At 36.9% G+C, this 12,311-nt stretch overlaps 1 protein-coding gene across 1 annotated transcript; it reads right to left on the bottom strand.

The window, feature by feature from the left end:
* Positions 1-823: 823 nt before the first annotated feature.
* LOC141779838 (cell adhesion molecule CEACAM6-like) lies at positions 824-5,276 on the bottom strand. The gene is made up of 6 exons (XM_074654870.1): positions 5,228-5,276; positions 4,811-5,119; positions 3,857-4,132; positions 2,018-2,266; positions 1,807-1,893; positions 824-1,723 (listed from the first exon to the last, which is right to left on the bottom strand). Exons 1-5 carry the CDS (start codon positions 5,274-5,276, stop codon positions 1,820-1,822), a joined length of 957 nt encoding a protein of 318 aa, XP_074510971.1. The 3' UTR covers positions 824-1,723; positions 1,807-1,819.
* Between the last annotated feature and the right edge of the window lie 7,035 nt (positions 5,277-12,311).

Genomic DNA, 12,311 nt, shown 5'->3' with positions numbered 1-12,311 from the left:
ACTTTAGAAACTTAGTTATTTTAAGCCAAAATATGATGTTTTTCCTTAAACTTAACTAAGTGGTTTTGGTGCCTAAACCTAAAGAAGACTTTTTGTTTTTCTCCCAAACTTAACGTTTCATTCAGTTTTACAACATGTTAGAACATGTTGCTTTTAGCTTTTAACTTTAACTTTCACTCTCACAACGTAGTAGATTGACCCACATCTATAGTGCTTACAGCGACCAATAATGGCTATTAAATGGCCTGATAACATTCAAATCGGGTGCCAGAACGGACAAACCAAGCACTGGCTCTAGAATAGGACCTTTCACATTTTCGCGTCAGCCACCGTAGTTCTCCTACACGCTTTACACCAAGGAGAAGTTTCAGTTGATTGCAATCCGCAACCTCAAAGCTAGGTGCCGCCAGATCCTACACACTGCACCTTTTAATAGCTAGAAATGCAGCAAATATAGCTCTGTGTCTTCAAGTAATTCTTAAAGAACACTAAAAAGGAGGGTTTACATTTATTACTTACTAATAAATACTTTTGATATATGGAGTACATTTTGGCAATAATACTTCTGTACTTTTACTTAAGGACATGTTTGAATGCAGGTAAGTATTTTGACATTGCAGTATTTACTTAAGTAAAGGATCTTTTTCCATTGTAACACTTCGTCCCTTATCTTCATTCACAGGACCTGAGAGTGGAATTAAAGTGTAGTGCTGCAATTAAAATGTAAAAGTTATACAGGGTCAGTTACCCCAATGATCCTGTTTGACTGACTGACTGACTGACTGACTCTGTAAAAGAAAATATTGCAGAATTGCAGCAGCAATATTTGGCACAACTAGACTAAAGCTTTGTTGCATCTTGTAAATGTACACAGTCATTTCTCCAGCAGCATTATCACACATTACTTGGCACCCATTTTAAACTCTGATGAACTAATATCACTCTACTTCAAGACTTCAGTCTGTTTGTTTGATAGAAACAGGAGAGGTGTGGTTTATGGAAACTCTTCAATGTGCTGATACTCAGTGATTGGGGCTATAATTATAAACTGGGTCAGGGTTAGGATCACAAGGTCTGCAACTGTGAAGCAACATTGTGTTAAACTTTTTGTCACCCAGAAAGGGAACTCTAAGTTTAGTTTCAGACAACAGCTTCCTTTTAGAAAGATGAAAAAACAGTCACATGCATACATGACCAAATATATACTCATAAGCATATCCACAGAGTGTTCTGGTTTATCTGTGAGCAGAGATAGAAAAACATAAATCCAAGTATTCCTCATGTTCTGGTTTATTAAAAAAAAATCATCATCAGCTTCATCCAAAAATAATCCCACAAGCCATTCTCATCTCCAGTGAAGGAAAAGGCTATTTTTATTTATTTATTTATTTATTTATTTTTTTACCATAGAGCACTTTGTCCTTTTGGTTAAAAACTTGTGATTATTCCTGCACTATAAGTAACTATGGAAAAGTAATTTATGGTGCTGTTATTTGTGAAACCAAATGTGGACACAGGCATTTATTTTCACTGTTACAGTCTATAATTAAGACGCATAAAATGAGTGTTTTTCCAATGTGAGAGTTTCCACTTTGTCTCAGGAATGACGAGCTGTAACATCAATGTCTCTTGAGTCAAAATAACATTTCATACAGCAGCACATTTTTATTGATTTTATTCAGGGTCCTCGGTCATGGGCAAAATGCATCAGGGACGGAAGAATCTGAGAAAAATATATAAAGCAATGGAAATTAGTATGACAGTAAGAACATATAGATAAGGCAGATATATAATGATTAATCTCACCTGCCGCCTCCTCTTATATTATCCCTCTCAGAATCAGTGCACTGATTAGCAGCAGTAAAAACGACCAGCAGGGAGCAGTGCAGGATGCTTCATGAAGTGAAAAAGACAACTATTATCACCCCTCGAAATGGCCAGCTGGCTTTAAAATGTACGCAACACTGACAAAACTACCATGCTGTATCCTGTCTCTTTTGAAAAAGAGAAATCTCACCTCTCAGATACAGGACTGTGGAGTTTTCCCGCATGGTCACCATATTTGAAGCAGTGCAGGAGTAGTTCCCTATGCTTTCTGCCTCCAACCTCTCTATGATGTACATGGAGTTATTAACATGCGTCTCATTGCCGTTGAACATCCAGCTGAAGTTTGCTGGTGGGACGGAGTCTGCTGTGCACTGCAGAGTCACTCTCCAGCCAGGTGCTGCTGCTGACGGTCCAGTAATGGATATGTTATGTGGTCCAACTGCACAGATAAAAGAAATATAGGAAGTGTTCAGATCCTTTACTTAAGGAAAAGTACTACTGTAATGCCACACTGTAAAAATACCCCATTAGACGTAAAAGCTGTGGGTGATATATTCAAAGGAGCCTGCATGTGACATAGGAATGGGAGCCAAATCTGAACAGCTTGTTGAATCACATATTTTCTGATCTAGACAGCCCACAAAACACTGGGTTGTCTTATTTCACAGTTTGTGGGTTGGTAGGCACAGCAGATACCCAAATGTGTGTGCACAAGCACTGAAAAAGAGAGTTTTTCATGATATGATGATATGATATGTCCCCTGTAATGGTGCAGTGTGTAAGATCTGGCGACCTCTAGCGGTGAGGTTGCAGATCGCAACCTCTCCTGTGTGCCAAGCATGTAGGAGAACTACGGTGGTCGACGTGAAAACGTGAAAGGCCCTATCTAGAGCCAGTTGTTGTAAGAGTAGTGTAGGTCATTTGGAGAATAGAAAAGACAGCACTTAGTGTGTATGTGGGAAGTGAGTGGTGAAGCAAGAGAGAGAGAGTGGCAGCTAATGTGTGTGAGCGAACAAGTGAGCGAGTGGAGCAGAAGAAAGTTTGTTTAGCTTTGAGAATATCAAGTGACTGTACAGTGGAAGTTGCAGTTTGTGCAGTAATAAATGCTGCAGCTCCTTAAGACCAACAGAGGTTTCCCGTGTCTTGTTTCCCGGCGGCTGAGGGATTGACAGCTGCCCAGAGACTGCTCGGCTCAGCTCCAGCTAGGCTCGGCTCCAGCTCGGCTCCAGCTCGGCTGTGATTGGTTGTTTTTGATTGGGTGGGGTAGAAATTTGCAAATGCCATCAGCACCATGAGGGGGAGGCAGAGGAACTGTTTAGCTGTAAAACGAGAAATTTGCTCCGGCCGGTGGGCGGTGCTTGATTTTGGTTCAACTGTTTTCAACATGGCGGCCTGGACACAAACTTTCTCACTATTTTTATTCATGCATGAAGGTAAAAGCAGGATTTTACTGTTGTATGGATTAATCTGCGGATTATTTTCTCGATTGATTGATTTGTAAAAATCCCCAAAATCATAAAAAAAATACCCATCACAATTTCCCAGAGCCCAAAGCGATATCTTCACAATGCTTGTTTTATCCAACCAAAAGTACAAAATTCAAAACTATTACAAATAAATAATTTAAATAATTTAAATGAAAGTGTCAAATCCGAACATTTGAGAAACTGAAACCGTCAAATATTTGGCATTTTTGCTTTAAAAATGACTAAAGGATTATCAAGATAGTTGCTAATACATTTTCTGTCAATGGATTATTTGACTAATTGTTTCAGCTGTACTTTTCATATGCTTTGCGTGCAAAAATCGTAATTTTTAAAAGGTGAATTGTGGAATAGAAGTAGAAAGATACTCAAGTAAATAAAGTTATAAATTCAATAACTACAAATAATTAAGAGCTTGTTTCCAAAGATTTCAACAAATACATCCAATTGTCATTTTAAAATGAGGCTTCATAGTGTTTTGTTTTGGGTTTTTTTCACTAAAAAAGTAGTTACTGGAAGGGTGCAGTAGAGTGAGCAGTACTCACAGTTGACCGTGAGTTGGTGGGCCGCCGTCATGGAGCTGACTGGGTTGCTGACCCGACACTGGTAGGTGCCGTGGTTGGAGCTGTGAACGGGTTGCATGAACACCGTCCTGTTGTCCATGGAGAAGCTGACTTTGCCGCTCGGGTGGAGCGGCCGGCCGTCCTTCATCCACTCTCTGGTGCTGATGGAGCCGGAGGCCTCGCAGCTGAGGTTGGTGGAGCTTTTGTCTTCTATCAAGATGGCTGCGGGGCTGCGGATGATGGCTCTGGTTATCAGCGCTGGAAGAACATAAAGAAAACACAAACATTTAAATGTATTTATCTATCTTTGTTGTAAGTGTTAGCTATTATAGATACATATTACAGCAATTGTATTACTATCAAATTTTGTTCACTACTGATTACTATTTTACTAATTTTTATTTTTAATCCTTTTTTTTTTCTAATTCTTATTTTCCCACTAATCCTTATAGTACCTACACTGCATTTCACTACAAACATAGTTTGTGAATGTGACAAATAAAACCTATGAATCCTTGTAGGAATGTTTGTGCATTTACAGGACAAAGAGTGAATAGAATAACAGAGTTATTGGACTATATTCAATTAGTCCAGTATAACACCACCAGAGCCTATTCACCAACAATTTAACACAACTATGGCTTCAAAGATTACTACTTATAAACACCTACAGCCTAAAATTTGATTTTAAATAAAAAAATAATAGAATGCAGTATTAGTTTAGAAAATGTAATTCTACCTGTATTACTGTATTGGATTGAATTAGATATCGCATTATAGTACAGTGTCCACCACAGGTAACAAATCTGATTGTTTCTGTCTGTCTGCACAAAAATATTAGTAATATCAATACAATGTCCTTTTGAAGACAGCACACATTTTAGAAGAATTGTTTTTAAATGACGTATATTTTCAATGTCAAAACATTAAACCCACCATACACATTGAGTATGGTCTTCCCCTGTCTCTGCAGCCCTCCGTCTGGTATGATGGTGAGGGTGTACTCCCCGCTGTCCTCCAGCACCAGGTTCCTGAGCTCCAGGGCCCCCGTGGCTCGATCTAATGTGATCCTGTTGGCATGTCCGGGCTCTGTGATGTTGGTGCTGGTGGAGGTGATGATGTTCACCCCTTTGAAGCTCCAGCTGACTGAGAGGAAAGGACTCTCAGGAGGTCTGAGGGTGGTGGTGAACTTCACTGTGCCCGCCACAGCTCCACTCAGAGGCCCCGGGGGTAAGATACCCTCACCTACACACAAACCTAGTTACACAAAATAGAAATTTAACAGCAGCTCTGTCATACTTATTCCTTAACATTCAGCAAAATAATACATCTTGCTAATAATACGATGAATACCTGATAAAAACACCAAACAAGCAGCCGTCCTGAGCATCTTGTTGTCCATGCTGTATAATATAACTTTGTCTCACAGTCCTCTTCAAAATCAAAAACATGGAGAGTCACGGATGCTCCTGCTCTTTTATTGTCCCACACCCACAGCACAGGACCGACTCCAGCCCCCCCACTTAGTAATGAAACGCTCAAACCCCGTTTACGATGCCACTGTGTAAATACACCAAAATGCCTGTGGGTATATGTTCAGTCAGGAGTTACCTGTAGACTCAGGTTGATGGACTAATTTGTTTTTTGTAGAAATGTCCTTTGATCAAACAAATATAGGACAACAGTGTTTAAAGAAACAATTATTCGTCTTGATTTTGCTTTAAATTTGTGGCAGGAAAAAAATGTAGTCAAAAGAAGAAGAATCAACATCTCAACCGGTCTTATTTCTATAAGCTAAACCTTGACATGGTCTTGATAATCCTAGTTTCAAGTAGTTTTGTACCTTTTATTACAATTTCAACAGAATGAAGTATGAAAGAACATAATATTTGAACAATAAGCTAGAAAGCTACTGAAATAAAAAATCTTAGATTTAATGGTTTTGCTGAAGATCTTATCCTGGTCTCAGCAATAAAACAATTCTTATACTTCAAGTTAATCTTTAAATAGTTTCCCCTTAATAATAATACAAATGACGGCTGTTAATCGCAAATTAATTACAAATTTTTTATCTGTTCAAAATGTAGCTTAAAGGGAGATTTGTCAAGTATTTAATACTCTTATTAACATGGGAGTGGACAAATATGCTGCTTTATGCAAAAGTATGTATATACAATATTTATGACTGGAAATCAATTAACAACACAAAACAATGACAAACATTGTCCAGAAACCCTCACAGGTACTGCATTTAGCATAATAAATATGAGCAAATCATAACATGGCAAACTCAAGCCCAACAGGCAACAACAGCTGTCAGTGTGTCAGTGTGCTGACTTGACTATGACTTGCCCCAAACTGCATGTGTTTATCATAAAGTGGGCATGTCTGTAAAGGGGAGACTTGTGGGTACCCATAGAACCCATTTTCATTCACATATCTTGAGGTCAGAGATCAAGGGACCCCTTTGAAAATTGCCATGCCAATTTTCCTCGCCAACATTTAGCGTAAGTTTTGAGTGTTATTTAGCCTCCTCTTCACACTTTGTGCTCATTGTTTTGCTTTTGGTAGATAATCAAAATTCAAACAAATTTAAAATAGATTAGTCACGAATATAAATCTAAAAACTATAAAGGCTATATTATATGACTGTGTGTAGCAGAAGTCTGAGTCATGGTGGTTGTGCATCAGTTTTATGAGCTCTTCAGTGAGTGCTTTTGGTCCTTACAGGACGGTGTTTGAGGAGCAGCAGTGAGGCGTAGCATTCCTCGGGGAGGAGGATCAAAGACGTCCAAAAGATACTTAGCCTCCTTCAGACAGCTTTACAAACATGTCTTTTGGTTCAATGTCTGTGGATAGACTGCATTTTAAATTGAATAAGGGGGAGAAATTTAATATAGCATCTCTGAATATGTTTATTATTGCTGATTTTATAAACCTCTATCCAGGATGATAAATGGCTAAATGTCTAGATACTGTGACCCAACCATCAAATCAGCTGAAACAATGAGGCATTCACAATGTGTCATGTGTCTATAATACCTGACATGTGAATGTACAGAACGGGAGGTGAGACGTCAGTCAGGTATGTGTCACCGACCGATACGATGTGGCCTCTCAATATGTGCTAGTCACAGTGTAAATATAATATTACTCAACCTCTGTTGTCACACTGGTGACTGGTGGAGTTGATGTGGCTCATTAGGTGCTGACTGATTGATAAGAGAACATGTACTTCTACTAAAGAAGTGGTTTTCAATTTTTTGGGCTTGTGACCCCATAAAATGAAGCTGTGTGCTTCTATTTGTGACCCCAAGTTGTTCGCAGTTCAACCAAAGGTTGTACATTTTCCTGTTTTGGTTTGTTGTTTGATTTTAATATTTGTTATAGGACTGAAGATGTAAAAGACTATTAAAGGTATAGTGTGTAGGATTTGGTGGGATCTAGTGGTGTGGTTGCAGATTGCAACCAACTGAGTACCCCTCCGCTCACTCCCCTCTTTCCAAGACTGCTGTAACGTGAGCACCGAGTGCAAAACGTTGGTAATGCCGTTCACCCCGCTCAAAGGCCATCCTTACCATAATAACACTACTTTAGGAGAAACGGAAGTCAGATGACGGCTGGCGGTAGCATGGTTTTGCACTCTGCGGCTCACGTTACCACAGTTTCACAAGCATGTCGGAGAACTATGGTGGCCTTCAGGTAACGTAAAAACGTAAAAGGCTTTCTCTAGAGCCAGTATTTGGTTTGTCCGTTCTGGGCTACTTTAAAAACATGGTGGCGCAACATGGTGGACTCCATGAAGAGGACCCGCTCCCTATGTAGATATGAAGCTCTTATTTTATGATAACGGAAACACAACGATTCTTAGTTTCAGGTGATTATACACTAATGAAAACATAGTTATGAATATTATATTCTGATAATAGATCCCCTGAAATAATACACACTGTTCCTTTAAAAAAAGCAAAGATAACAGAAAAAAGTCCCAAAAAATGTATGTTGTTTGCTAAATGTATTCCTGTTCTGTTAAATCATCTTGCAACACCTCAGATTTATCTTGTGACACCCAAGAAATACAATTTTAATCAAATAGAGGGATGATATTCTGTGACTGAACTGTGTCAAAAAATACAAATTTCTCTAAACAGACAAATTATTTGCTGATGCTTTATTATAACACCATGTTCTTACACACAGTCCAAACGGATTCAAGCATAAATGTCCCACTAACTTGTTCTTTTACAAAGCTGAATTTCACGACCATAGTTTAATACAGAAACCAACATTTTATGTGAAACACAATGTATTCTCATGGAGTCATGATACATCGCTGTAAGTTTTTATGAGTCTGTAAAGTGGACTGTAATGTAAACAAAAGACCACAGTTTAACAGACATACAGTTTACATTCAAAACCAAACCCCTTTTGTCAATACAATAACTACGTCAATAGTGTCAGTGTTCTGCTTTTAAAAGTAAAGTAGTTCTTCTGAAAAAAGACACTCCTTACAATGTTAAGACCTCCAGCTAAGATGATGGATTGTCATGATAGAAATTGATTTATTCTATTGCGCTGTATGTCTCTGGTTTCTGAGTAAATATAGTGCCACATTTTATTGTAAAGAATAAGTAAAATCAATGAAAAGATGCTTTCATTTCTCATACCATTTTTGGTTTAGAAAACAAATACATCTACTACATAATATATCAAAATGTTTTGCTAAAGTTATATTTCATAAAAGATTAAAAGATTTCCTTCCCCACAAACAAGGAGGAAGGGGAAATTGGTCAGTTTTTGATTTACAACGAACATACTAGGGTTGTAACTGACATTTTTTTGGAAAGTTTAAGGATTATTTTTTGAACTCCTGTTACAACCCGGAGTTGGTGTAGGGGTAAAGGGAGTAACATAGAGCCGATGTTATCAGGCAATCACTTGTTTATTGATGAGTGATTGAAATTAAAGCAAAATAAACTTACAATGGTTGAATTAATACTAAATGAAAACGAGGGTTTAGGGTGGCCGAAAAGGAGACAACGAAGATCTCCTCATTCCTCAGTCTGTTTTTTTGTATGACTAAAAGCCCATCCAATTTTGGCTTGAAATCGATTAATTGAATATTAATTATTTTGTCAATAAACTGATTGATTAATGGACTACACACTCATTCTTTCACATACAGTATACTGACTCACAAAATGTCCCAGAAACACAGTACAGACTGACAGTGGCATTTATACATATGCAATGATAAATGAGACTCAATTTAAAAACAAAACAAAAAAACCCACGTCCAACACAAAAAGAAAGGTTGGATTTTAATCCTCTTTGGTGAAGAAAAAAGCTTAACTTTGTGATTCCAGAACAAGTAAATGAACATTTTTAGGAGGGAATGTGAGCTGTATTATGTGGGATTTTGTTAAAAGGTTAAAGTTTTAAATTTTTTAGATCTTTCAACCAGGTTGACCTGTGACCTCTACAGAGTGTAGCTACTGCCAGGTCTTATCTGTTAGTTGTTAAATGGGTTAATATTTTACAGCACAGAAAAGCCGCTGTTTTGCATGTCAGAAAATCAATATTTAGTCATGAACCAATCACAAAACACATTGTTCAATGTTGCGCTGTATAAACTTTAGTGTCTGGAGGCTTTTAAAATATGCAGTGATCGAATTAAAAAGCACATCTTTTGTCATTTCATCTCAAAATGTTTTAAATGATACTTTAATCTCTTGAATGTTGCTAGAGGGCATCATTGTATTCAACAACCAGTGTGCCTTGCCTTGTGCATTTAGGCACACTGGAATAAGTGTTTGATGTTCGAACCTGTAGAGTACAACAATGTGTGTCTGCTTTCTCATGCCATCAAATGAAAGATGGAATTGGGAGGTCAGATTATTATCAAAGGTTTTTTTTTAACATCAGATAAATAGTCTTTGTTGTTTCATATCTGCTGTCATATTTTATAATTTGGTATAAAGGTAAAAGCAGATGCAGACTCAATGGTGCCGAAATGCAAAAACAAATGCTGCAATAAAACCATTAGTAGATATTTCTATGCTCTGTGATGTTCCTCCTGCTCCTGTGAGATCACACAAGGTCACCACAAATTAGGGTTAATTCAGGTTACTGTAGAGATTACATACTGTATTAGCCTGCTTTATCTAATCTATGACTGCTGCGTACAAAATGCACAATAAACAAAGTTAAAGATGAACTTGAGTCTTCGCTGATAGCAATTATTTTCCATATATATCGTGATAATATTGTTATTGTGAATTCTTTTGGCCACAATAATCGTGAAGTGAAAATCTGATATTGTGACCGCCCTATTAGAGACTGATAATTGTTTTTCTACCTTTTTCTAACATCATTATTATTTTATATTTATTTTATATATTCACATACTTGTTTTATAGTTGCATATCTTAAAATTGTTTTTACCATTATGAACTTGTTATTATTAATAGTATTAACCTATTTTGTATCTTTTTTTTTATTCTATTATTTTATTGTTTTTGCTCCTTGTGTCCCCTGTATATTTAATACCTGTTATTGATTTGTTTCTCTTGTGAAGCACTTTGAGCTGCATTATATGTTATGAAAGGTGCTATATAAATAAAGTTTTATTATTATTATTAAAAGCACATTTAAAACAACAAATTCACTGAGATCAGCTGGCCTGACAAACATGTGAACTTCCTCTGTCCTTGTCCTGGTCTGAGCCTCGTAGATTAATGATTAGCATGTGTAAGAGTAATAGCCTAATAATAATAATAAAGACGATAAGATTTCATCTGACAGCAGGTCAGAGTAGCTATCAAAGACGCCTCCATGAATTCTTTTGTGTTGGACCAGACCGGCTCCATACAAATGTACACATCTGTTTAAGGGTCATAACTTCATGCTGTCAGCCGTAAATAACAGACAAAGTCCATTTATTGTCATAAAATATTTATTATAGATATAAATTATGAACTAAGAAACATTGCTAGAGTCCAGTAATAATAAATTAACAAGGTTGATGGTGTGATGGTTTTCCATCCGAAGCACTGGGTGTTCATAAACCTTCAATGAACATTTCACATATTGTTCTGTCACACTGTGCGCATGTACAAATTAGACAAACAAGATATTACTCAATCCTTTTAATTGTGCTAAACTACTTTAATACTACAGTGTTTTAGCCGCGTTATTTAAATGGCATTCCTGCTTTGACAGAACATCACATTTGATGATGAAAGAAAAGAGAAGTTCAGTTACATTACCTATATATATATTTATGGTTAATGAGGCCTCTGAATTATAAAAATCTTTTGTTCTTCAAGGCCACAAAAGTTGAGACGACCAGTCAGTTTATTTTCTGTACCTGGATCCTTTCCCATCTTACACTGGGCAGAAGGACAGGTCACCAGTTCACCAATTGATAAATATATTCAAACACTCATATTGGATAATATAATAATTCATATCTGTTGCCAAATGAATCAACAACCCACTGAAATGTGACAGATTAACTGAAGGTGTTGTACTGCTTGATAGTATTGGTTAAAAAAAGCATCGGTGATGCTATATTTTTAGACTGAGCATTGTCTAAAAAGCCAAAATTAAATTTTAAATTGTACACTGTGAACTGCATGTGCACTGTATGCCGTTATCGAAGTAGAAATGCAAGTATGGAAAACTTAATTTACAACAACCCATGTTACAAAGTGCTTCATATTTGAATATCCAAACAAAACCGCAAGCAAAATGGTTAAACAATAAGAACAAATTGGGGTGAGGAATCGTCAATAAATGCAGCTGAGAGCCAAGTCATGACTGTGTTTAGTGCTCATAGACGGATAAATAAACACTACTAAATCAGAGGACCAATACTCATTCAATAAAAATTACATTTAAGATGATGAAGAGCAACAGTTTCATATCAAAACAGCATATCTATCTGTTCTCACCTCTGTGTGCAGTATGAGCTTTAAAGATAAGATTAGTTAAGTGAAATTAAAGTTTATGATCCCTTCGGAAATTTGGCATCATTGATGTATTATAAACTCTGTATGAGTCAGTGACATGTTCAGTCAGTCGATATGGGCAGCAGAGCAGCTTGATGTGGAATATCTGATGAACGGTGTACATTATTTTAAACCTAATGACATCATATAACATCATAGAAAGTCTTTCTAAGCCTTTTGACCTCGGAGGGAAATTTTCTTCCCATGAAATTAGCCATATTTAAAAACATGTCACAAAAGTTTGTCAGTGGCTTCAAATATAACCCCAAGATTACTCTATATAATATATAACTCTCTATATATAATCTGTCTGCTCTTTGGTTAAAGTTTGGCTTAGTTAAACCTACAGTAGGCAGAACGTTTTTGGCATCATTGGGCAAAAAATCCATAATAACCTTTCAGCATATTGTATTCAAGTGCTCTAA

Source organism: Sebastes fasciatus, chromosome 12 (genome assembly GCF_043250625.1).
Source record: "Sebastes fasciatus isolate fSebFas1 chromosome 12, fSebFas1.pri, whole genome shotgun sequence".
NCBI classification, from domain to species: Eukaryota; Metazoa; Chordata; class Actinopteri; order Perciformes; family Sebastidae; genus Sebastes; species Sebastes fasciatus.
The sequence above is the reverse complement of the archived record's forward strand: the minus strand, read 5'-3'. Positions and strand labels throughout refer to the sequence as shown.

Coding starts and splice junctions, on each gene's coding strand:
- LOC141779838 (XM_074654870.1), bottom strand. CDS start 5,276: ATGGACAACAAGATGCTCAGGACGGCTGCTTGTTTGGTGTTTTTATCA. Junction 4,133..4,810: donor GACCATACTCAATGTGTATG/GTGGGTTTAATG, acceptor ATGTTCTTCCAG/CGCTGATAACCAGAGCCATC. Junction 1,894..2,017: donor CACAGTCCTGTATCTGAGAG/GTGAGATTTCTC, acceptor CACTTCATGAAG/CATCCTGCACTGCTCCCTGC.